The sequence below is a fragment of the Orycteropus afer genome, unplaced genomic scaffold, assembly GCF_000298275.1.
Source record: "Orycteropus afer afer isolate SDZICR_OR568_19922 unplaced genomic scaffold, OryAfe1.0 scaffold00010, whole genome shotgun sequence".
NCBI lineage: Eukaryota > Metazoa > Chordata > Mammalia > Tubulidentata > Orycteropodidae > Orycteropus > Orycteropus afer.
The window spans coordinates 17,013,459-17,035,916 of record NW_006921597.1 but is presented as its reverse complement, the minus strand read 5'-3'; the positions used below and the strand labels follow the sequence as shown (position 1 = coordinate 17,035,916).

Genomic DNA, 22,458 nt, shown 5'->3' with positions numbered 1-22,458 from the left:
ATCCTACTTCTGTAGTGATACTGCCTCGGAAACCCAAGGAGGGGTCGCTATGAGTCGGGGCCGACTCGATGGCACATAACAACAACAACAACAAGGACTTACTCTGTAAGTCTTTGCTCCCCTGGCCAAGAGAGTCTAAGATCTCATCCTGAAGTTTGGGCGGTAAGATGTCTTTTTCATCACCAACCTAGGAGAGGACAGAGTTCAGAAGTGAAGCAGTATAGGAGGAGGTGTGGCGCAAACAGGGTTGGCTTGAGAAGGGCATAAATTCTCCACCCCCAGCATCACCCCCATCTCCAATAATCTGCCACATGGAAGAGATACAACAGAAGCTGTTTCTTGGTCTTCACTCTGTCTAAACAACTGCATGATTCTCTGCTTTTGATGCCTATGGTACTTGGTTTATATCCCTTGCTCTAAAGTTACTAACACTGATTGTCTTGTAGTGAAGGCATTTGTGTCCTTGTCTGTCTGTGAGTTCCTTGAGAGAGGGAACGTCTTAGTATGAATTCTAGCCCAGTAAAATTGCTTAATGCTTGTTGAAATAAATGGAACATGGATGTGGCTAGAGTGAGAGACTTGCTGGTGGCCCTGCATGCGATTGAGCCCAGACACTTACCGACATTAAAAATGTTCCTTCACAAAGATTGACCAGCAGGACCTGAAATCAACACAGAGTAGCTTTATCTCTGCCCCTTTCATCATAGACCTCAGAAGGACTTACCACCACCATTTCTGTCTGTGGCTGTAGCGTTCAGCCCAGGTTAACAACAAAATAAGCATCTCTGATTCCCATTTCTTTCCTGGCACTCTTCCCTCACATTCCCCTCTTTGGAAACCAAAAGGAGTGTTAGAGGAGGGAGTCAACACAGAAGGGGATCCAGTATGGGGAAATTGTAGCCAGTCACTATCAAAGTAAAACACTGACCACAGTCATTGTTTCTATATATGGAACATTTAGTACATGGCACACATGATTAGTGCTTTACACATATTATTTAATCCTCCAATAGTCATGCACTCTGGAGCTCTGGCAGCATAGTGCCTAAGGCATTTGACTGCTTACCAGAGGGCTGGCGGTTCAATTCAAACCCACCAGCCACTCCTCGGAAGGAAGGTGGGGCAATCTACTTCCGTAGTGATACTGCCTCGGAAACCCAAGGAGGGGTCGCTGTGAGTCGGGGCCGACTTGATGGCAAACAGCAACAACAACAATAACAACAACAACAACAATAACATATATATATATATGTTGTTGTTGTTGTTATGTGCCGTCGAGTCAGCCCTGACTCACAGCGACCCCTCCTTGGGTTTCCGAGGCAGTATCACTACGGAAGTAGGATTGCCCAACCTTCCTTCCGAGGAGTGGCTGGTGGGTTTGAACCGCCAGCCTTCTGGTTAGCAGTCAAGTGCCTTAGGCACTATGCTACCAGAGCTCCTATATATACATATATACATATATACATATATACACACACACACACACACACACACACTCATGTAAGATAGGTAGTAGCCCCATTTTGCAGCTGAGGAGACAGACCCAAAGTTTTGCTAACAAATATTAGACAGTTGCAAACCTAGATTGCTGTCATTGGAACTGCAATCCTCTCCCCACAATCTTCCACTCCCTACCCTCTGGTCAGACTGAGTTGTTTTTGTTAGGTCCCATCTAGTCAGCTCCAAATCATAGCGACTATGCACAGCAGAGGAAACACTGCCCAGTCGTGTGCCATCCTCACAATCCTTGCTATACTTGACCAAGAAACTCCCTTTAATCCCTAAAACACCTTTGGGTAGAATTGCTTGAAGCTCTATTTGAAAAACAAAAAAGTCCTTGGAGCTTTGGCCCTTCTGACAGGAAACTTAGGAAGAGAAGGAAATGATGCAAGGTCAATAGGAAGAGGGAAGGAAATGATATGGAGAAACCACGTGTCTACAGGCTGCAGGTGAGACAAGTACAGGGCTGGAATTTGGGGGACCTGAGTTCTAGTACCAACTCCATCACTGCCTGAAGGGCCTTAACTCTAGACCAGTGGTTACAAATAGGCATCCTAACTGATTCCAACTCACAGATCAGTTTCATTGATCCACATAGTATTTTTAAATAATTGAAGTAATTTCTAATATTTAAATGGGAAAATGTCATGTAACATTTTAATTTGAAATAACAGGAGCTCTGACAACACTGGTCCACTTCTCTTAAGGACAGCATTCAGATAGAACTGAGTAGCAGCCTTCAGGTGGGGCATGGGCTCCCCAGTTGACCATAACCCCCTGAAGTCTATATTGGTCACTTAAATGCCTGTTGGCCCTCTCTAGGCTTTTTAGTTTGTGACCTTTGTTCTTGACAACCATGTGAATGATCCCTCCATGCTTCCTTGTAAATGAAAGAGAGAGACTGGAAAAAGACAGACCAGGCACTGTAATTATGCATCATCAGGGCAGAAAGGTTTTCAGTCCAGGCCTGAAACTGCTTGGATACATAGGTTCAGAGGCCTTTACATAGGGACGGCTGTTCACTGGGGGCATTTGAGGAAAGAGTATGTGTGAAGAAGTTTTTGTGTGAGAGAGTTCCCACAGAGCCTTTCTGTACTGAGGTATATTACCATCTGGAATAATCCATCTGGAGTTTGTGTAGGGAGTCGGATAATCTCCCCAACTTCCATCCTCACCTTCTGTCCCTCACCCTTTCCGCTCCCCTGCCCATTCACAAAGCAGCTGCTGAGGAGTAAGACAGGCCAGAGCTCCTGGAGAGCAGGAGCCAGGGTCCCGCCAGCTTTCAGGTGCCTCTCCATCTGCCAGTTGGGGAGGAGGTGCAGCTTCTGAGGAGCCAGAGCTGCAGAGTCAGGAAGTTTCATAACTTCTGGAGTTGGGACATTTTTAAGTCATATTGCTAAACACGAAGCTACTATTCTGTCCCACTTAGTCACAAGACTAAGGCTGGTTCAAAGGGCTTGTGTACTCAGCAGTCCTGAGGAAGGGTGGGAAGGCCAGGGGAACAAGGAAGGGAAACAGCCTGCTTCTTTCCTTCCCAGCAATATTCTTGGGAAATGAAAGAGGACTTGCTGCCTCACTTTTATTAGAGGAGTTTAGGGTTTATCTTGCTAGGGTTCCATCATTACCCGTGTGGCCTTGGATAAGTCAATTCAGTTCTCCGGGCCTCAGTTTTCTCAAGTAAAACAGGGAAGACCCTTCATACCATTTTAGTGTCTACTTCTACACCCACCTTTCCCTTTGGTAGGCCCTCTGTCTGCAGAGTGAGTTAACTATTAGCCAGTGTAGACATATCCAAGTAGCTCCTCTGGCTTAGGATATAATAACATGCTTATTCTTTAAGGGTTCTTACTGACCACCCCCTCCCTCTCACAACTCAGAGCACATGTTTTGAGTTGTTTTTCAAACACCAGAGATAGATTTATGCTATTGATGCCCATTTTTATAACTAAGCCCTCTGGTATGTGTGAGGCACAGCCTACAGTCAAGAAATAAGAAGCAAACTGACTCAAAGAGGATTTGGACCCTTGTCCTCATTAGCCAACCAAGCTCTGAGCAGCAGGGCTAATCAGAAAGATAGCTCTTGCACCAAAAACCTGTATTTTCAAGATTAGACATCAACCAAGACTCATAGTTTGCAGAAAGAAGCCATTAGCTCTCTTATAAGGAACTTGAATTCCAGTGGGGTGTGTGTTGTAGAGACCAACTGTGATGACTCATTCAGATATGTGATGGGACACCCCAGAGACTGCTCATTGGACCAGTTGGGTGAGGACAGGCTGATGACCTCATTATAAGTTATATCTTCTTCCTTAAGCCCAAATCATTCAGGAGAGGGGAGCAGACACTTAATGAACATTATGTGTCAGGCACTGGGCTAGGAGCTTTACAGAGGTCGTTTTCCCCAGAATCCCTGTGAATTGAACCACTATCCCCATTTTACAGACATGGAGGCTCAGACTTAGGTTAAGTAACTTGCCCAGAATCACACAGCTCATAGTAGCAGAACTGGGGTCCAAATCCAGGCCTGCCTGACTCCAAATCATTCACTCTTCTCACTGCCTCATACCTCTTCCATGGGGCTGTCCATAATCTCCTGCTGAAACCGCATTTGCACTCCAACCATGAAGGGGGTGGGGCAGCAGACAGTGGCCAGAAGGCTCTCGGGGACAACAGGGATGTAGGTGTGTGCCCAGCTGAAGGGGTAGAGCAGCGCAGCAGCAGCGTGGATGCACTGGGACAGGGTGCTGGAGACAGAGCACAGGCAATGAGAGTCAGGGCGCCCCCCAGTGCCCAGCGGAGCCACTGAGGGGAGCTTCCCTGCACCTGCATACCACACTGCTACAGAGCCTGCCACCCATAGCCCAGTGACTGCTACATACACTGCCTTTGCTGAATGATACACAAAAAAAAAAGCAAACCTGAGAGCTACGTAGGTCACAAAGCACGTGATGACTTGCTGGGAGGAATGGGCAGAAACCAAGAGAGGCAGAGGATCCACTAAGCAAGGATAGGCCTCTATCTGACCCTTCTCCTCCCAGTTAGTCTGCTTGACTGTCTACTGGCCCAAAACAAAAGAGGCTCTAAAAAGGAAAGAGAAGGCGAGATGTCTTCACTCCAACAGACTGAGCCTCTACTATGCGTCATGACTGTGCTAAGGATGTGGCTACTAGGAAGAATAAGACATTGCCCCTGTTTTTAAGAAACTCACCCTGTAATGAAGGAGACAAACATGGAAACCAACCATACACTACAATATGAAGGAAATATATATGGTGTGCATTAAGAGCACAACAAGACTTTTTTCCCTCCTTATGTCTATATGTCCTTAGCACAAGCCTTTGCCTCACGTGGTTCCCTCCAGCCACTCTACCAGTACAATTCCAACTTATGGTGACCTGAAATGACCAGGTTGGTGCCTGAGTTAGCTTGGGAAATTCCTAGGTTCCAGGAACGTTTTCCCGGCAATTCCTACATGGAAAGTCCCACAGAGGTGGCTCCAGTGAAGCATTCCCCATGTAATTACTGCCAAAGTCACAACTCAGTCCCACTCCATCCCACACACAACCTCACTCTCTGCCTTCTCCATTCTCCATTAGCATTCAGGGCTCTTCATTTCTTCAGCCAAATTACTCCCAAGCCAAGGCCAATAAAAACATAGATGCGGAAACCTTGTTTCAATTCCTGGTATCAAGCTAGCACTTCCTGAGTTAGAAAGATTGAGACTCTGAGAGTCTAGCCAAGGCCCAGGCAGACTGGAAGTTCCCTCCCTGCCAGAGTTTCAGGGATCTGCAAAACAGTGTGGAAGCAAAGTGTGGAGTGGGGGATCTCCCCAGAGAATGTTAGGGCCTGGGAAGTAGTCCTGCCAGTCTTTGCCCATGCTGACAACTGAAGTCACCTTCATTTCCTGGAAGTCTCAGAATCCCAGCTCTAGTCACAAAGAAAACTTCTCATTCCTATACAGGGCTGGGAGTGGAAGAGCTATGTCCAAAGCTAAAGATTATGCCACTTCCATCAAGGGTAAGCCTATGACCAGTTCCTATTTGGTTACCACTCTGAGTTTTGCAGAATTTTCATCCTTTCCCCTGAAATCCATGACATCCACCCAACCCTCTGACTTCTGTTGCTCATGTCCCTAGCATCCTTTCTTCTTCTTCCCTAAAAGGTAGGACCAGGATTGTGAGCCCAGTATCTTTGGCTCTCTCTTTCCATGCATATGGATAGCTCAACCCTCTACTGCTTTATGATTTTTTTTTTCTTCTCTATTCTGGGAGCTCTGGTAGCATAGTGCCTAAGACACTTGACTGCTAACCAGAAGGCTGGAGGTTCAAACCCACCAGCCTCTCGGAAGGAAGATGGGGCAATCTACTTTTGTAGTGATACTGCCTCAGAAACCCAAGGAGGGGTCGCCAAGAGTCGGGTCTGACTCGACAGCACATAAAAACAACAACAACATTGTGACACGTGTCTCACCATCTTTTTTTTTTTTGTACTTGAAGCACCTTAGAGGTAGAGAGCAAGCTCTGACAGTACCCAGCTTTGGCTATACACAGGGAGGCAATCATTTGTGAACATGTTATTAAAAATGTGTTACTAAGCAGCTGCCTCTTACTGGCCACTGTGCGCCTAACAGTGTGCTAGGAACCTAATATGTACTACTAGCTCATTTAATCCTCAGAGTCCATGGATGGTTCAAATGGTTAACCTGGAACCGAAAAGTTGGTGGTTTGAGTTCACCCAGAATACCTTGGGAGAAAGGCCTGGCAATCTACTTCCAAAAAAAACCCCTACTGTTAGATAGGTAGGGACAAGAATTCATTTGGGTGAAGAGAAGGACAATGTACCAAACGTGAGTGATCAACATGGTGGCATTGAGGAAGAGGAAGACATGGAGAGGTACATGGGAGGTACAGACAACAAATATGAGCCCTTTTGCACATACAGTACTACGTTGTCAGTGAAGGCAAACATGGGTATACAGGTGGATAGATAGGTAGACAGGCTGAACTATTAGGTATGTCTATGCAGGGGGGAGTGTACCCAAGACCATGTATAGGGTAACAAATTTAAAAAAATATATCAGCCATTGGAAATCCTGTGGAGCCCAGGTCTACTCTGACACACCTGAGTCACCAAGAGTTGGAATCAACTCCATGGCAACTAGTTTCTTTTAGTCCTTACCACAATCTTATGATGTAGTACAATCATTATTTCCATTTTATAGATGAGGAGTCATGACTTCAAGAAGTTAAAAAACTAATCTAAGAAGAAGAACATGGTGAATGGTGGAGGAACAGGATTTGGACCTTCTGTTGTTTTAAGATCTATGCTTTCAGCCACTACATAATTCTGTATTTCCTTAAGGTCAAGGGCTGTCTTATTTATATTTATCTTCCCAAGGCTGGGCACCTGGCAAACAGTTGGTATGCAATAAATGTTTGTTGAATGAGTGAATAAATGGATAGATGAAATATGTTTGTCAGTAGGAGGATGGCTTGCTTAACCTCCATACTATTATATGCTTCCCGTCCTGTCCTCCACCCTCTTTGCCTCCCGCAGCCTTTTAAATGTAGAATCAGATAGTGTCCACCCTAACTGGTCCCCACCTGGCCTGTCCCAGGAAAACGCCATGCTCTTCTCAGAGATAAATCAGGAACCTTCCTCAGGCCTAGGCGGCAATCAAGTTTGGAGGCAGGAGCAGAAAAGTTTCTCTAGGCTTAAAGTGCAGCTGAAGGAACTGAAGGAAGATGAGCACAAGGGTCCTATAGCCCGATCTCCTTTGAGAACACTCTGGTCTGTTTTTGAACCCCAGGGTACCAGCCAATTCAGGGAGCCATTCAATGGCTGGGCCCACCTGAGACCTTCTGCCAGAAAGATGATTCTTCTCTCCAGCACTGCAGAGGCAAAGATCTGCAGAATCTGCTCAAAACTGAGACAGTGCAGCAGAGAACTGAAATCCACGTGTTCTAGGTGGGAGTCCAGGGGCCGGGTCAGCGAGATGAACTGTGGGGAAACCAGAAAGGGAGGGTCACCACACTGCACAGTCTACAGACCCCAGAACCCTGCTGGGGTAGGTAGTTCCTACTGGCCTACTGCACCCCCCACCCCATAGGTGTGAATCTGCTACTCCCTCTCTCCTGCAAAAACCTGTTGGTGGCTTCCCTCTGCTCTAAGGATAATATTGATTTAATCCTTAGCATAGCCACAAGGCCTGGCTCCTTCTCTGGTCCTACAGAGCACATCCCACTCCTTCGCCATGCTTCAGCCATGTTGACTTCTGCCCCTGGGACACAGCATGCTCTTTCCTGACTTAAGTCCTTCACAGGTTAGGCCCTCCCCTAGGCTTTCTCTTTTCCCTTCATTCTCATTCAGGTATCGAAACTCAAAAAAAAAAAAAAAAAACAACCAAACTCACTGCCATGGAGTCGATTCCAACTCATAGTGACCTCCATTGGGTTTCTGAGGCAGTAAAATTAACGGAAGCAGATTGCCCCATCCTCCTTCCACTGACTGGCTGGTGGGTTTGAACAACCAGCCTTCTGGTTAGCAGTCAAATGTCTTAGGCACTACGCCACCAGAGCTCCTTCATTCAAGTATCAGAGGCCTTTTCTGGCCACCTAAGAGGACATGTGTTGTCAAAGATCAGTTGTCCATAGATGGATGGGTCTATTTCTGGGTTTTCAATTCTATTCCATTGGTCTCTCTGTCTATCATTGTGCCAGTACCACGCTGTTTTGACTACTGTGGCTGTATAGTAGGTTTTAAGATCCCGGAGTGTGAGACCTCCCACTTTGTTCTTCTTCTTCACTAGTGTTCTGCTTATCAGAGGTCTCTTTCTTTCCACATGAAGTTAGCAATTGGTTTTTCCATATCCTTAAAAAATGCTGGTCTCTGGATCAGGATTACATTAAATGTGTAGATTGCTTTGGGTAGTATTGACATTTTCACAATATTCAGTCTTCCTATCCATGAACAAGGCAGGTTCTTCCATTTATGTAGAGCCCTTGTAGTTTCTTGTAGTAGTGTTTTATAGTTTAAAAAACAGTGCTGGCAAAATTGGATATCTACTTGCAGAAAAATGAAACAAGACCCATACCTCACCCCAAACACAAAAACAAACTCAAGTTGGATCAAAGACTTAAATGTAAAGCCCAAAACTATAAAGTTCCAAAGAGAAAATAGGGGCAAATCTGGAGGCCCTAATTTATGGCATAGACTATCAAGCATAACCCAGAATGCACAGGAGGTGGAAGAGAAGCTAGATGACTGGGACATTTTAAAAATTAAATTCTTATGTACTTCATCAAAAGGGTTAAAAGAGAACCTACAGATTGGAATAAAATATTTACTTATAACATATCTGACAAAGGACTTATCTCCAAAATTTGTAGAAAACTTCAACTCCTCAATGCCAAAAAGACAAACAATCCAATTCAAAAATAGGCAAGGGACATGAACAGACACTTCATTAAAGAGGATATGCTGGCAGCCAACAAACACATGAGAAATTGCTCACAATCATTAGCCATTAGAAAGATGCAAATCAAAACAACCATGAGCTATCATCTCACCCCAGCAATAATAGCAAAATAAACAGGACAGAAAATAACAAATGATGGTGAGGCTGCAGAGAGATTGGAACTCTCATACATGCTGGTGGGACTGTAAAATGGTACAACCATTGTGGCAAATGGTATGGCATTTCCTTAAAAAACTGAAAATAGAAATACCATTTGACCCAGCAATTCCATTACTAGGAATATATCCTAAAGAGGTGAGAGACAGGACACGAACAGACATATGAACACCCATGTTCATCACAGCACAATTCACTATGGCAAAGAGATGGAAACAACCTAAAAGCCCATCAACAGATGAACAGATAACCAAATTATGGTACATTCACAGAATGGAATACTAGGCTACATTAAAGAATAATGAAGAATATGTGAATCTTCTCACAACATGGATAAACCTTGAGGACATGCTGAGTAAAATAAGTCAATCACAGAAGGACAAATATTGTATGAGCTCAACACTATAAAAAGTCAAGGAAAGGTTTGCTTAGGGAAGGGAACTCACTTCGTAGGCTACCAGGGATGGGAGGGGAGGCGAGGGGGAAATTTCAGACTAGTTAGGGGCCACAATGAGTTGGGTAAGGGGAGGGATGGCATGAAAAGAGTCTGTGACCAGCATGATAACACTGGGGAAGGGAAGGACACTGAATTGAGCACATAAGATATAAATGAAAGAGGCTAATACCAGTATATCCACAATACTGCATTACCACTAACACCAAACACCAGGGTACAGATCAATACATAGACAACTGAGAAGATCAGATGGGAGTCAGTGAACGGGAGTAACACTAGACCAACGATAGATTCAGCTGAGGCTAATCTTGCACAGATACTAGTGATACAAAATAACTGCAATCATTACATAAGCACAGAAGACAGACATGGAGCAATCCCTCACAGACAGCCAGACACCATGGGAGAGAGATCCACCAGATCTGCCAACACAGGACCATAGCACTGGGGGACACCAGACTCAATTGACACAACAAGATACATAAAAATCTTGTTCTACAATCTACTTTGGTGAGTAGCGACTGGGGTCTTAAAAGCTTTCGAGCGGCCATCTAAGATGCAACTAATGGTCTCCTATTGTCTGAAGCAAAGAAGAGTAAAGAAAACCAAGGGCATTTGGAAACAATCAGCCCTAGGACATGATGGACCTCAAGACTAGAAAAACTAGATGGTGCCCAGCTACCAATGCCAACCACTCAGGAAGGGATCAAAACTGGAGATCCTGGATAGAGTGGGAAGAAAAACGTGGAACAAAATTCAAAATCACAATAATGACCAGAATTACTGTCAGATGGAGTCTGGTGGGACCCCCAAGACTATGGTCCTGGGATACACTTTGGGTCTGGGATAAAACTCACTCCCAAAGGCTGACTCTCGGCCCAACATTAACAAGACTTATATGCAGAACGCTCAACCCAGGGCGATGTACAGAGATACATCCCTTGGAGCAATCAGCCATGGGGTACCAGAGGCACAACATTCAGACAGAGGAAAAGCTGGACAGACAGTAGTGCATAACTAAGAAGGGCACAAGGATGGGGGGGGTCACTGGGAAGGGAGAGGAGGAGAGTGGGTTAGGGTTGGGGATGGTATTTGGGGAGTGAAACTAAATGTACATGAACTGTTGAATGTGAAACAAATTCTGCTCTGTAAATTTGCACCTTTTGTTGTTGTTATGTGCCGTCGAGTCGGCCCCGACTCATAGCGACCCCTCCTTGGGTTTCTGAGGCAGTATCACTATGGAAGTAGGATTGCCCAACCTTCCTTCCGAGGAGTGGCTGGTGGGTTTGAACCGCCAGCCATCTGGTTAGCAGGCAAGTGTCTTAAAAATAAATAAATAAAGGAAATAGAATGAAAAAAAAAAAGAGGACATAGGTATTTCTCCATTTTCTCATGGAGCACCAGATTTTCTTCTTTCATCACAGTTTCACTATTTGTAATTATATATTTATTTGTGTGTTTTTTGTCTGTGCCCTCCACTGGATTTCAATGAGATTAAGGACCATGCTCATTTTGTTCACCACATTATACCCAAAAAATAGGATAATGCTTGGCACACAGTAAACATTCCATACTTATTTTTTAAGTGAATGAAAAAAAAACTAGTCCCTCTTCTTATTTTCCTAGGGGGAAATCAGGGCTCAGAAGGGCACACTAACTTATCTAGAGCCCTAGGAGTCAGGACTAGAATCCTTAGAATGATGTTCTACTGCTTAGTCCTTGCTGTCTCAGTCAGATGAGTAGCCTTAAAACAACACCATCCTCATGTGGAATGGGTGGAGCTCTGGGGATGCAGATGAGTGATGAGAAACAGATACAGAGGCTAGGGAGTATAGAAACCGGATAGGGTATGCGGAAGAGCAAGTGGCAATTTGAGGTCTGGGGACTAAGTCTCTTCTAGCATCAGGGTTCTCGACTTCTATGATATCTTTATTATAAATAGAGGTCTTGGGGGCTTGAACAGTAACAAGGTCCTTGTGGGCATCAGATTGGGAGGATCAGAAAATTTGGATTTGGTTTTCAGTTCCGGCAATAATTCTAACCAAGTCCAGGCCCTGCCTGCCTCGTTTTCTCTGTATATAACCTGGTGAATGGAAGAACAGTGGGAAGAGGGGCTGCAGAGGCCTGTTCTTGCCAGCCAAGGAGGGTCTCACCCATTTTGCTAACCCACCTCAGTGCCTGAGTCAGGGATGAAGCTCTTGAGGGTGACAGTCTTCCCAGGAGCAGGGAAGGCCGCCTCTCGGAGGCCCTGCATGAACGGGTAGATGACTGCCATGGAGATCTGATGGCGCTTCTCCACTTCATCCAGGATCTGCATGGAAAAGGACCATGGGAAGCATGGCTCAAAGGGGATGCACTGGGTGGGGGTCAGAGATGTCACGTGTCCCCAAGCATGGTGAGGCTGCCATGCTGGTCTAAGTCCTCATCAATTCACAAAGCTCCTCCACCAACTAGTTCTCTCCCCCTCCCTGGTAGCAACTGGTCTCAAACTAAATAATCTGCTGTTTATCTCCTACACAAGCTCTGCTTTTACCTAGCCTTCTTCGTACCCCCTCTTCTACCAATCTATATTCCTCCCTTGCCCTGGGAAGTCATCCCAGGGTAAAGTTATCACCCCTGATGGGATTATATTCATTTGTACTGATTAAAGTGGGGACCTAGAAGGCTAAGTCTCTTGGGTATCACTGTACCTCCAACTTCCATTGAGACTCCCAGAGTCAGGAATTATCTCTGTCCCTCAGAACACTGCACAGATGAACACACCCCCTAAGCAAAGGCTGACAGTTTCTCCTCTCCCTCCTCCAAAGGGACAGAGTACACAGAAGCCCTTTTGTGGCCACCAAGACATGCCTCATCCATTTGGAGGAATTCCTTTCTGACCCTGACTCAGGTATCAGATATCAGAATATCCAAACTGATATTCACATTAGCTCCAGCAGGAAAAGTCCTGGGGATATCAATTTCTCTACTCCCTAATTACTCAGAGTGAGTCTCAGGACCCCTATTGTATGATAATTATCTTCATATTTATTTAGCACTTCTCATTTTATAAAGAGACTTATATGTCCCCTGGCTTAAACCTAACACCAACCTGTGAGGTAAGAAGATGAGGGTTTATTGTATCCATTTGACAGAGGAGAAAATTGAAACTCAAAACAGAATGCTCCTAAAATTCCTGATTTCTAACCTGGGGCTCTTCTCATTGTCCTGCCTCAATTCCCTTCTTACTTCACTAATCCAAATCCAAATCACCTGCCATCGAGTTGATTCTGACCCATAGCAACCTATAGGACAGAGTAGAACTGCCCCAAAGTGTTTCCAAGGCTGTAAATCTTTACAGAAGCAGACTGCCTCATCTTTCTCCCATAGAGCAGCTGGTGGGTTCAAACCGCTGATGTTTTGGTTAGCAGCTCCTCCTTACTTCACTAAACCCAAAATCAAACCCACTACCATCAAGTCAATTCTGACTCATAGCGATCCCCAGTGGGTTTCCAAGGCAGTAAATCTTTACAGAAGTAGATTGCTCCATATTCCTTCAACTGAGTGGCTGGTGGGTTTGAACCACACTGCACCACCAGATCTTCTCTCTTGCATCACTTGTTGTGAATGGGGAAAATGGCTCTATCTGCAAGAGAAACAGTCCCCTGGGTTCAGTTCCAAGTTTTCCCTAAAACGATTTAAAGCTAAACCCCTCTCTGCCTTGGCTTTCTCAAGTGTGCCTTCCTGCTGAGACCAGGTATGCAGGAGGAGCTCCCTTAAGGGCTCAAAGGGTACAGTTACAGGCAAGGAGCCAGGCTGAGCCCTGAAGTGGAACAGGACTAACAGGCCCCGAGGAATCCTGTCCACCCTACCTTGGAGAACAAGCCGAAGCAGCCGATGCAGCTGAGGATGCAGTACACTTTGGGAAGGCGAGGGCCACGGCCGGCGGGCTGGGGAGGACAGAAAGGCACCTTCAGTGCTGGGGTTTCCCCAGGGGCTTCTCCCAGCTGAGGCTAACAGGGCTACAGGTCAGGGGCTGGAATGAGGGGCATTTATGGTGAATGGTGGGCCAGGGGGAGAAACCCTTGGCTATGTTGAGGTCCTGCTCATAGCACAGCCAGGGGAGAGGCCAGAGTGACCACCAAGATCAAAAGAAGATGGCCTTGGTGGGTGGCAGGGGGAGCCAAGGGGAGGAGGGCTCACAGGCAAGCATGCTGCCCGCAGTGCCAGCACCACCTGGGTGTTAGTTCATAAAAGGAAAAAGTGTATTTTAGATGAGGAAATGGCTAGGAGGAAAGCACTGTGGAGGTGACTTGGAGAATCTTCCTGAGACCCAAGAATTGAACTGACCTCCCCAAATCCCAGCCTATGCTCTGGGAGACCCAGGGGGCAAGGCCATCCAGCCTGGATAGAGAGGGCAGAGGGACCGGTTTCAGCCTCCCACAATTAGAGGAGCTGTTGACAGCTGGGGAGAGCAAAGACCAGGCATGACAAGCAAAGGTCCCCAGAGGGGTGGGGAAGGGCTCTGTGCCCTCGTTCTTGCAGGGGTGCAGAATGGGCACTAACATGGCAGTAGGTGCTGGGCTTTGCTCTCTCTACAACCACTGTTGCCAGGGACCCTTGGCTTTTGTAGCTGAGGCTTGAGCAAGCCCAGCTGTGGAGCTGAGCAGTTTGCAGAGAGGAGGGGGCAGTTCTGAGCTGCACAGACCAGGAGGCGCCTGCAGTATCCAATCTTCCTGCTCCCATCCACATTGGTCAGAACGAAGGAAAATGTCTCCCTGTGAAACAGCAGATAAGGCTTGGTTTGCATTTACTCACGGGATTTTAAAGCAGGAAGGTGGCCAGCGTCAGAGGGGTGGTAAGGGGTGGGGGAGGAAGCCAGAGAGCTGCTGCTGAATCAGGACAGTAGAAATGACATCTGAAATTTATATGTGCTTACTGGGGGAGTCCAGCCCTAAACATATCATCTCATTTAATTCTCAAAACCACCCCATGAGGTAGGTACACTTATCGTCCCCACTTTAAAGATAAAAGGACCGAGGCTCTGAGTGGGTATTTCTTACCCAAGGTCGCTCAACTCAAAAGTGGTTGGGCCAAAATTCTAACTCAGGCAGCCAAACCCCAGGACTCATGCTGTAAAGGACTTTGCTGTATTGCCTTCTTAGTGGCCAAAGTCCTTTAGCTGAGTCTACCCTCTGCCAGTGTCAAATCCAAACAGCAGAAGGAGAGAGGGCAGTGATAACCTCTCCTAGGACAGGTGAAAGGATCTCCCCTTCCTATGGAACGAGATGACTGGTCAAATGAATGGCTTATCTCCTTGGCCTTGAAAGAACCCAGGCCAAGTGCTTATAAATGAATCAATCCCAGGAGACAAACTGGTGGGAAATGGGTGTACACACCAAGTGTGTGTGTGTGTGGGGGGGGTATATAGCAGCCACACGTACTCTCTCCCCCAATTCCCAGGCTCCCCTGTCCCAAAGCTGAGGAATTACCTGGGATACTCAGTGAGAGGTGCCCACTCATTCCCATCAGGGAAGCAGAACAAGGGGATGGCACTGAGCAGCCGCTCCTCCTCCTCCTGTTGGCCCCGGAGCAGGTTCTCCCGCTGTAAGAAAAAGAAAAAGAGATAAGTGGATTGTGGAGGGAGTGGAAGGGAAGAGAGGGGAGTCTTGAGAGCCAGAAGCTTCTTCTGAAGCACTAAGCTTTCCCCCTGGAATGGGGCCCAAAGGGTGCTTTCATCTGTCACTCTGTACAGGAACTTCATTCATGGTCTGGCCTGAATGCTCCCAAAGCTGAGACAGTGCCTCCTTGTCCAGGTCCATGTGAACTTCAGTATCCCAAAGATCAGCATGTCAGGAAGGGGGTCAGGGCCACACTGAATAGCAAAAAGCCCTGAAATGGCCCAGTACCCTGGGAGCACCACTTCACAGAGAGACCACATCAGAGAGAGGAGAAGCAGCCGGCTCAGTAGCTGAGGTGCCAGGGTTAACGAGAGGGATGCTCTGTCCCTGCCCCTTCACCCAGAGCAGATCAGACAAGCAGGAGCCTGATGCTTGGGCCATGGCCAGAATGCTGAGCCTGTCCACCAGCTGTGCCTGCCCCACCCTCTCTTTCCCACACATCCCAGGGTAGGGATCCTTTCATCGAGGTCAGCTTCTCTCCAGAGAAGGGTGACTGAAGATGGAACTAAGACCTTTAACTGCTAATTAGAAAGTTGGCGATTCAAACCCACCAGCCACTCCACAGAAAGAAGATGGGGCAATCTACTTCTGTAAAGATTTGTTGTTGTTGTTGTTGTTATGTGCCGTGGAGTCGGACCCGACTCATAGTGACCTCTCTTTGGGTTTCTGAGGCAGTATCACTATGGAAGTAGATTGCCCCGTCTTCCTTCCGAGGAGTGGCTGGTGGGTTTGAACCGCCAGCCTTCTGGTTAGCAGTCAAGTGTCTTAGCCACTATGCTACCAGAGCTCCCCTGTAAAGATTTACTGCCTTGGAAACCCAATGGGGGTCGCTATGAGTCAGAATTGACTTGATGGCAGTGAGGTTTGTTTGTTTGTTTGTTTGTTTGTTTAGGAGGTCCCAGAAAGGAGTAAAGAACTAGCTTAGTTTTGCTGCTAGTGAACAAGTGGAGGCCATGCTGGGTGCCCAGGTTGTTCCTCACAAAGAAATCAGACCCAGATTCCATAGGTGATAACAGAAAGCAAGGCCAAGGCTGGGCTAGGGAGGGCAGCAGCTCAGGGCAGCTCCAGACTCAGCATAGGCAGGTGGGGAGAGGAAGACGGCACCCCCTTCACCACCACTTAAATCCCCCCACACACACCTGCCTCTTCCCTGGAGCTCTTACCTTGGGAAACTGGTAAGTGATTGTAGGTTCATAATCATCCCCGGAACGTTTTTTTTTGAGAGAAACCACAAGAAGGTATTCGAAGAAGTGTTGTCCTCCAGCAAAGTTGGGCAAGGGGTGCTCCTGAGCCCTTTCTGGTTCCTTTACAACATCTCCCACATTGTCCTGGGAAGATCCTAAAACCAAGACACCAGGGCCCATTCGTTATCTCATTGGTCCATGCCTGGAGTAGAGTCTGAGAAGCCAGCACCTCCTACCACCTCAGGCTGCCTTACCAGCCCTGAGGCAACTGCAGCCTGCCTGCTCCACAGACAAAAAGCACCTAAGGTCACAGAACAGGATCAGAGCCAACTGGGCAATTTCCACACCTGCTCTGGAGACTTGAAACTATGGGGCACCCAGCAGAAACCACTGACTTGCAAACCAAGGAAATGTACTGAGGAGGCCACACGGGTGGCCCAATTCCCCGGATACCACAGCAACTCTGCTTACCTACAGGGTACCCAGATCCTAGCCCAGTGCCTGAAACATATGGCCTGAGTAGACATATACTAAATAAATCACAACAGGCCCAGGGCCATGTGACTGTGACCACACCATCCCCCACAGAGGGCATGGCTGGCTCTAAAAACCAACAGAGGAAACCTCCCAGCCTAGTCACATGGGGGCCCATGTGGAAGTAGAAATATAAAAGCAAGACAAGGTAGGAACATTTCAAAGAAGAAATAGCCCTCTCTAAGAAGGTCACCTAGAAAAAAGGAAGTTGGCTCTCTAGTCCAGACCTGCTTGGAGCCGGGGCAGCTGGTTGCGGAGGAGCCTGAGAACCCGGCCTACCACTTGTCCTTCCATCTTCTTGGGCCTGTGGGACATGCAGTGCTTCCTTTTCTCCAGCACAGCCTGGCTACAGAGAGTCTGAGAAAGGGGATGCTGCTTCAGCCTCCAGGCACAGCTCTACCATGCCGAGCCACACACTGCCTCCCAAACAGGGGACGGCAGCTTCCATGCGGTGCATTCAGTAGTTGAGCAAGAAGGATGTGACGGGACCCAGGAAGGCAGGAGGACGCCAGCACTGACACAGGCAGCATCCTGGCACTGCAGCTCAAACCTCAGCTCCTCCCAAGAGCCCCAGGGTGTGGTGAGAGAAAAGGTCATGAGCAGACACCTCCAAGGCCCAGCTGCTTCTGGGCAAAGGGCTTTGCATTCTGGTCTACAGGTTGTGCAATGGGTTAATTTATAAGCTCCAGAGAGTGAAGAATGCCTGATAGCATCGGACTACGGGCAGTGGAACCACACGGGCTCCAGGACAAAGATTTTATATCCCTATAGCTTTGAATCCTGACCTTTCACTTCTCAAAGTGGTCAACAGCAGCCGAAAATCCCCACGCAAGGCCACCAGTCATTGTCTGGAACTTCAAGACTTCAGGGCCCTGTCCCAGAGCATAAGACCAAACCCTCCCTGCAGGATGCCAGCTGCCCGCCCCTGATTAAGATAAATAGGCTTGGCTCAATAATTACCTAAGTGGATAATTGCTCTGGCTGCAGAAGGCAGTCCTAGAAATCAATATAGATCAAAAAGTCTCCTCTCCTAGTGGCAAAATTGAGGGCAAAATCCACCTCTGAGCTGGAGAGTTACTGATATTTCAGGAACCTCTACAATGATGTAAAAAACCCTGCAACACTTCCCAGGCTAAGACCTGGAGTTACCACACTGGAAACTGTTCCAGCTCTCCAGCAAAGGGTCCCTCTTCCCAAATAGGAAACACTGACTCAGGAGATTCTCCCAGAGTGGGAACTATTGCATCAGCAGCCTAAGGGTCACCCGGTGGCTGTGGAAAGCAGCCAGGTGATCTCCATGTCCACCTCAACTCTTGCTCTAACTTTTCCCTCTTGGGTCAGGTCACTACTTTTTTCCCAGCTGAAAACAGAAAAGCTGGCTCTGGGGCTCCAATGGGGAGCCAGGTCTCATCTGTGTCAGAGAGAATGACAACATCTCACCTAGGACTCTCATATAAACCCTTGAATAGTAAATGCTTGAGATCAGAGAAAAGGACTTTTGCTAGGAAGCTACCCCAAAGAGGAGGAAGAGAACAAATCTGTTTGGTTCCAGTGTCTGCTACTCCCTCAAAAAATTAGCAGACCTCTGGAAGGGGAAGGTCCCTCGTGGCATAAGAGGTTTACAATAGACTACTAACATAAAGATTGGTGGTTTCAACCCACCCAGCAGCACCACAGAAGAAAGACCTGGCAGTCTGCTTCTGTGAAGATTACAGTCAAGAAAACCCTGTGGAGTTCTACTCTGTAATACATGGGATCCCCAAGCGTCAGAACTGACTCAACAGCAATGAGTTTGGTTTTTGGTTGGGAGGGAGGGAGGGACTGGGGCAGGGCAGATGTCTGTCTTGCTCCTAAGAACTCCAGACCTGGTTTTTGTGGGGCTAGTAAAAGCTAGGACTGTGTCTCAGCCCATGACTTCTGGGCAGAAGCCCAGTCACAGCAAATAATGACATTACAAGTGCTGTAATGGGGAGGAAGGGTGGACCAGACACTTGGAGTTGCCACCATAGCCATCACCATACATTACTCTCAACCTGCACAGACTTGTTACTTAATCCCACTGCCTGTCAGAAGAACAAGAATTTTCTTGGTACAGATGGGGAACCTGAGGCATGAAGTAATTTAGAACCTGGTGAAGGTAGGGATTATGAGAAGTCCATGTCCGTGTCCATGCCTTCTGGGTGAATCACACACACAGAGGTGGGATATCCCCTTGTTTGCAAAGGTCTTTGAGAACCTGAATCTTCTCACTTAGGTCAGGAACCTTAGGAACCTAGTTCATGTTCCTTTGGGCTTCATTTTCAGACCATTTCCTCCTGTTTTATAAGAAGAGCCAAGAGAAAGGCAGAACTCACAAATCCTCGATAGCAGAAGTAATTAGAAGACTGAAGCCAAGAAATCCAGAAAAACAATGTCTTCTCCTCTCTTTAATAGGGGATTACAACAGGAGAGAAAGGCCAATGAGAAAATGAATATCCATCACACTCATATGTTCCACAGAAGTCATCTGTTTTAATCCCCAGTGCCCTAGAAAGAAATTATTACTATCCTGAGTTTTCAGTTAAGGAGGGAGCCACCCTTTCAAGGCAAGTTAAGAGTCAGGTCACACTTGTTCCTCCACTAGGGAACCCCTCCCATAGCTTCTTCAGAAGTCCCAAGACTGTTTGCAATACAAGTGAGGGGATTTTCTGGGACCTTAATTAGGAAAGCTGCCCTTTACTCTTCCAGCTGGGCTGCTCTCAACCTAACACCATCCCCACAATCCCCAACCCCCCACCAGGATGTCATACACACACCTCACTCTCCTTCCACACAACTGTCCTGAGGTCATAGGCAAAAGGTCTTCAGGAAGGTGGAGGATGGTATAGAACATGGGGTGAAGACGGCACACTCTCCTGGCCTGACAGGTGCCAGACCACAGGACAGGTAATACTGGGTGCTCATCTTACAGTTCCTCCACTCCCAGGAAGCTCCTACAGGCACCCCCATCAGCCCTGTGCTGGGGCTGGTGCGGGTAAGAACAATGGGAATGTTTCTTCTGGGCAGTGGGAGCAGATCCCATCCATTCACACAGACTTCTGAGGATCAGGGGGGTCCTAGAAAGACCTAGCCAGTGACCTTCTGAGAAGAGAGAATACCAGCTCCACCCTGCATTCTGCTCCAGTCACTCACTGTCATTCTAGAACCCAGCCTCTGACCTCTCTCCCTTGGTGAGGTGGCATGACTAGACACTTAGAGACCTGCTTTTAGGGAGAACAACAAGGGCTGGGGAAAGAGATGATTAGAAGGTTGGCAGGGGGAACATGAACAGGACAAAAATCAGATGACTCAGAGGTCACTGCAGTTCAGAGCAGGGAGCACTGACTTCACTCTCTAGGGTCTCCCCAAACCTGAGGTTTGAACTGAGGCTCACTCATCCTCTTGACTTGCCAATGTTGGAAGGGGTAAGATGTCTGGAAATGACACCTGTTCACTTTTAATCTTAAGCGCCACCTCTGGGCAAAGTATCTAAGGGTTATGGCCATTCAGCCATAGGATTGGTTAGTGATGTTGTTGTTGTTGTTGTTGTTATGTGCCATCGAGTCAGCCCTGACTCATAGCGACCCTTCCTTGGGTTTCCGAGGCAGTATCACTACGGAAGTAGATTGCCCAACCTTCCTTCTAAGGAGTGGCTGGCAGGTTTGAACCACCAGCTTTCTGGTTAGCAGTCAAGTGCCTTAGGCTCTATGCTACCAGAGCTCCTTGGTTAGTGATAAGCAGCAATAAATGTTTTTTGAATGAACAATTTTTTTGAATGAACACATTGAAGGATGGACGGATAGATGAATTCCTAATTGCCTTCCTGCCAAAGTCCAGACCTCCTACTAAGAAGACAATAAGTTATTATTGACTTCTAATGTAATCCCCACAACACTGGACAGGAGGAATTATTCCCATTTCTCTGTTGCGAGGTTGGGAAATAGGGTAAGTGTGACTTATCCAGAGCACACTCTTTAGGGAAGTAGCTGACTTAGGCTCTATTGCAGATCTGCCTGGGGCTACACTGCCCACGCAGCCCCTGGGTGGGGGTGGTAACGTCGGGGAGACCAGTTTTTGTGGCAGGTAGCTACTTGCGGGCAGGGGCGAGTGCCTCACCCTCAGGAACTGATAAAGGGTCATAGCAGGGTCCCAGGTTAGCAAGCTAGGCGGAGCAGTGGGCAGGCGTGGGGCTAAGGCTGTGTCTCCCGGGAAGGCGCCACAGCCCTACGTTTCAGGCACGCTGCGGTTGCACCACAAGCTTCCTGGTTAGGAGGACACGTGGCCCCGGGGCCCCACAACTGTTTCCTCTGATCGACAGCCACCCCCTTACTCCCTCAGATCTCACCACCCTGCTGACCTCCGACCCTGCCCTGCCCCCACCGGACCATTTTCTCTGCCTCTACCTGTGCACTCGCTCCAGCCCTCCCGAATCCCCCTCAAAAGATTCCAGATCCCCACCCTCTGAGCCGCCCTTCCCCTGGCCCTCCACCCCTGTCAGCGTCCAGTCCTTGCCCCCGTCTCTTGCACTGCCCCGGCTCCCCTGCCCCGGCGCGCCCCGGCCCAGCACTAACCCCCACGGCCGCGCTTCAGTCTCAGGCTGGCTCGGAGGCGACGGCCGAGCCCATCCATGGCCCCTCGAGTGCCTGCCGCCCGCGCCCAGGTCCGCGCGGTCCCGCCCCCCAATCTTCTACCTCCGCGGGCCCCAACACTTTCACTTTCACGCGGGGGCAGGTCGAGGGGACAGGCCCAGGGCGGGGCGGCGCACCTTCCGGGCTCCAGCCCAACTCCGGGCGCACCTGGGTAGGCCGGCTCTTCCCAGGGCCCCCAGCTGGGCGGCGTGGGGTAACAGAGGGCTCTCGACGCGTGTCCGGGAGGAGGCGGCGCCACCTCGTTCCCACCTTCCGTGGAGGGCGCAGAGAAACTTGACTTTCCGATCCCTTCAGTTCCCAAGCGCGCGGGGTCGCGGCCAAAGTCATCCCCTAATCCCGAAGCAAAGACTGGGGATGTCCTGTGGGCCTTGGTGCACCTTTCCAAGTGGCTCCAGACTAAAGCTAGTGGGGGCTGTGTTTAGCTTTAGTCACAACTTCCAAACGCTCCATCTCTTCCTCTTGACGTTGCTTTAGCCTCTGGGCATTTCCAGGTCCTTAGTCAAATTTGTCCTCCCGCTGCGGGGGTAGGGGGAGAACACTTGTCCCTGCAGTTGCTCTTTTCCTTATTCCACTTCCCCAAGGAACAGACCTAAATTTTGTGGCTCCTGAGGAAGCAGGGATATGGCTTAGGGTCCTGACCTTGACTTCTCCATCCAACGGTGTTCTTGGGCAGAGAAGCAAAATGAGGTAATTATCTGCCTTGCCTGCCACACAGAGGCATGAAAGTTAAAGGTATAGAAACCTCTTTGTAAACTGCTGTGTGATACAAATGTTAAGGAATAGGGTACCATAATGGCTGTGTATTATTGTGCCTTCATTATCC

General features: G+C 48.1%; 1 protein-coding gene across 1 annotated transcript in view; it reads right to left on the bottom strand.

Annotated features, from left to right (window-relative positions):
- Positions 1 to 21,701, bottom strand: part of DENND2D (DENN domain containing 2D) — a 23,324-nt gene extending 1,623 nt beyond the window's left edge. The window contains exons 1-10 of the mRNA XM_007949347.2: positions 21,558 to 21,701; positions 16,414 to 16,589; positions 15,062 to 15,174; positions 14,278 to 14,347; positions 13,442 to 13,519; positions 11,761 to 11,901; positions 7,352 to 7,500; positions 4,067 to 4,244; positions 620 to 661; positions 103 to 187 (exon numbers count right to left, since the gene is read on the bottom strand). Coding sequence (XP_007947538.1) covers positions 103 to 187; positions 620 to 661; positions 4,067 to 4,244; positions 7,352 to 7,500; positions 11,761 to 11,901; positions 13,442 to 13,519; positions 14,278 to 14,347; positions 15,062 to 15,174; positions 16,414 to 16,589; positions 21,558 to 21,615 — 1,090 coding nt within the window. The 5' untranslated portion in view covers positions 21,616 to 21,701. The remainder of the gene's footprint in view (positions 1 to 102; positions 188 to 619; positions 662 to 4,066; positions 4,245 to 7,351; positions 7,501 to 11,760; positions 11,902 to 13,441; positions 13,520 to 14,277; positions 14,348 to 15,061; positions 15,175 to 16,413; positions 16,590 to 21,557) is intronic.
- Positions 21,702 to 22,458: the final 757 nt, after the last annotated feature.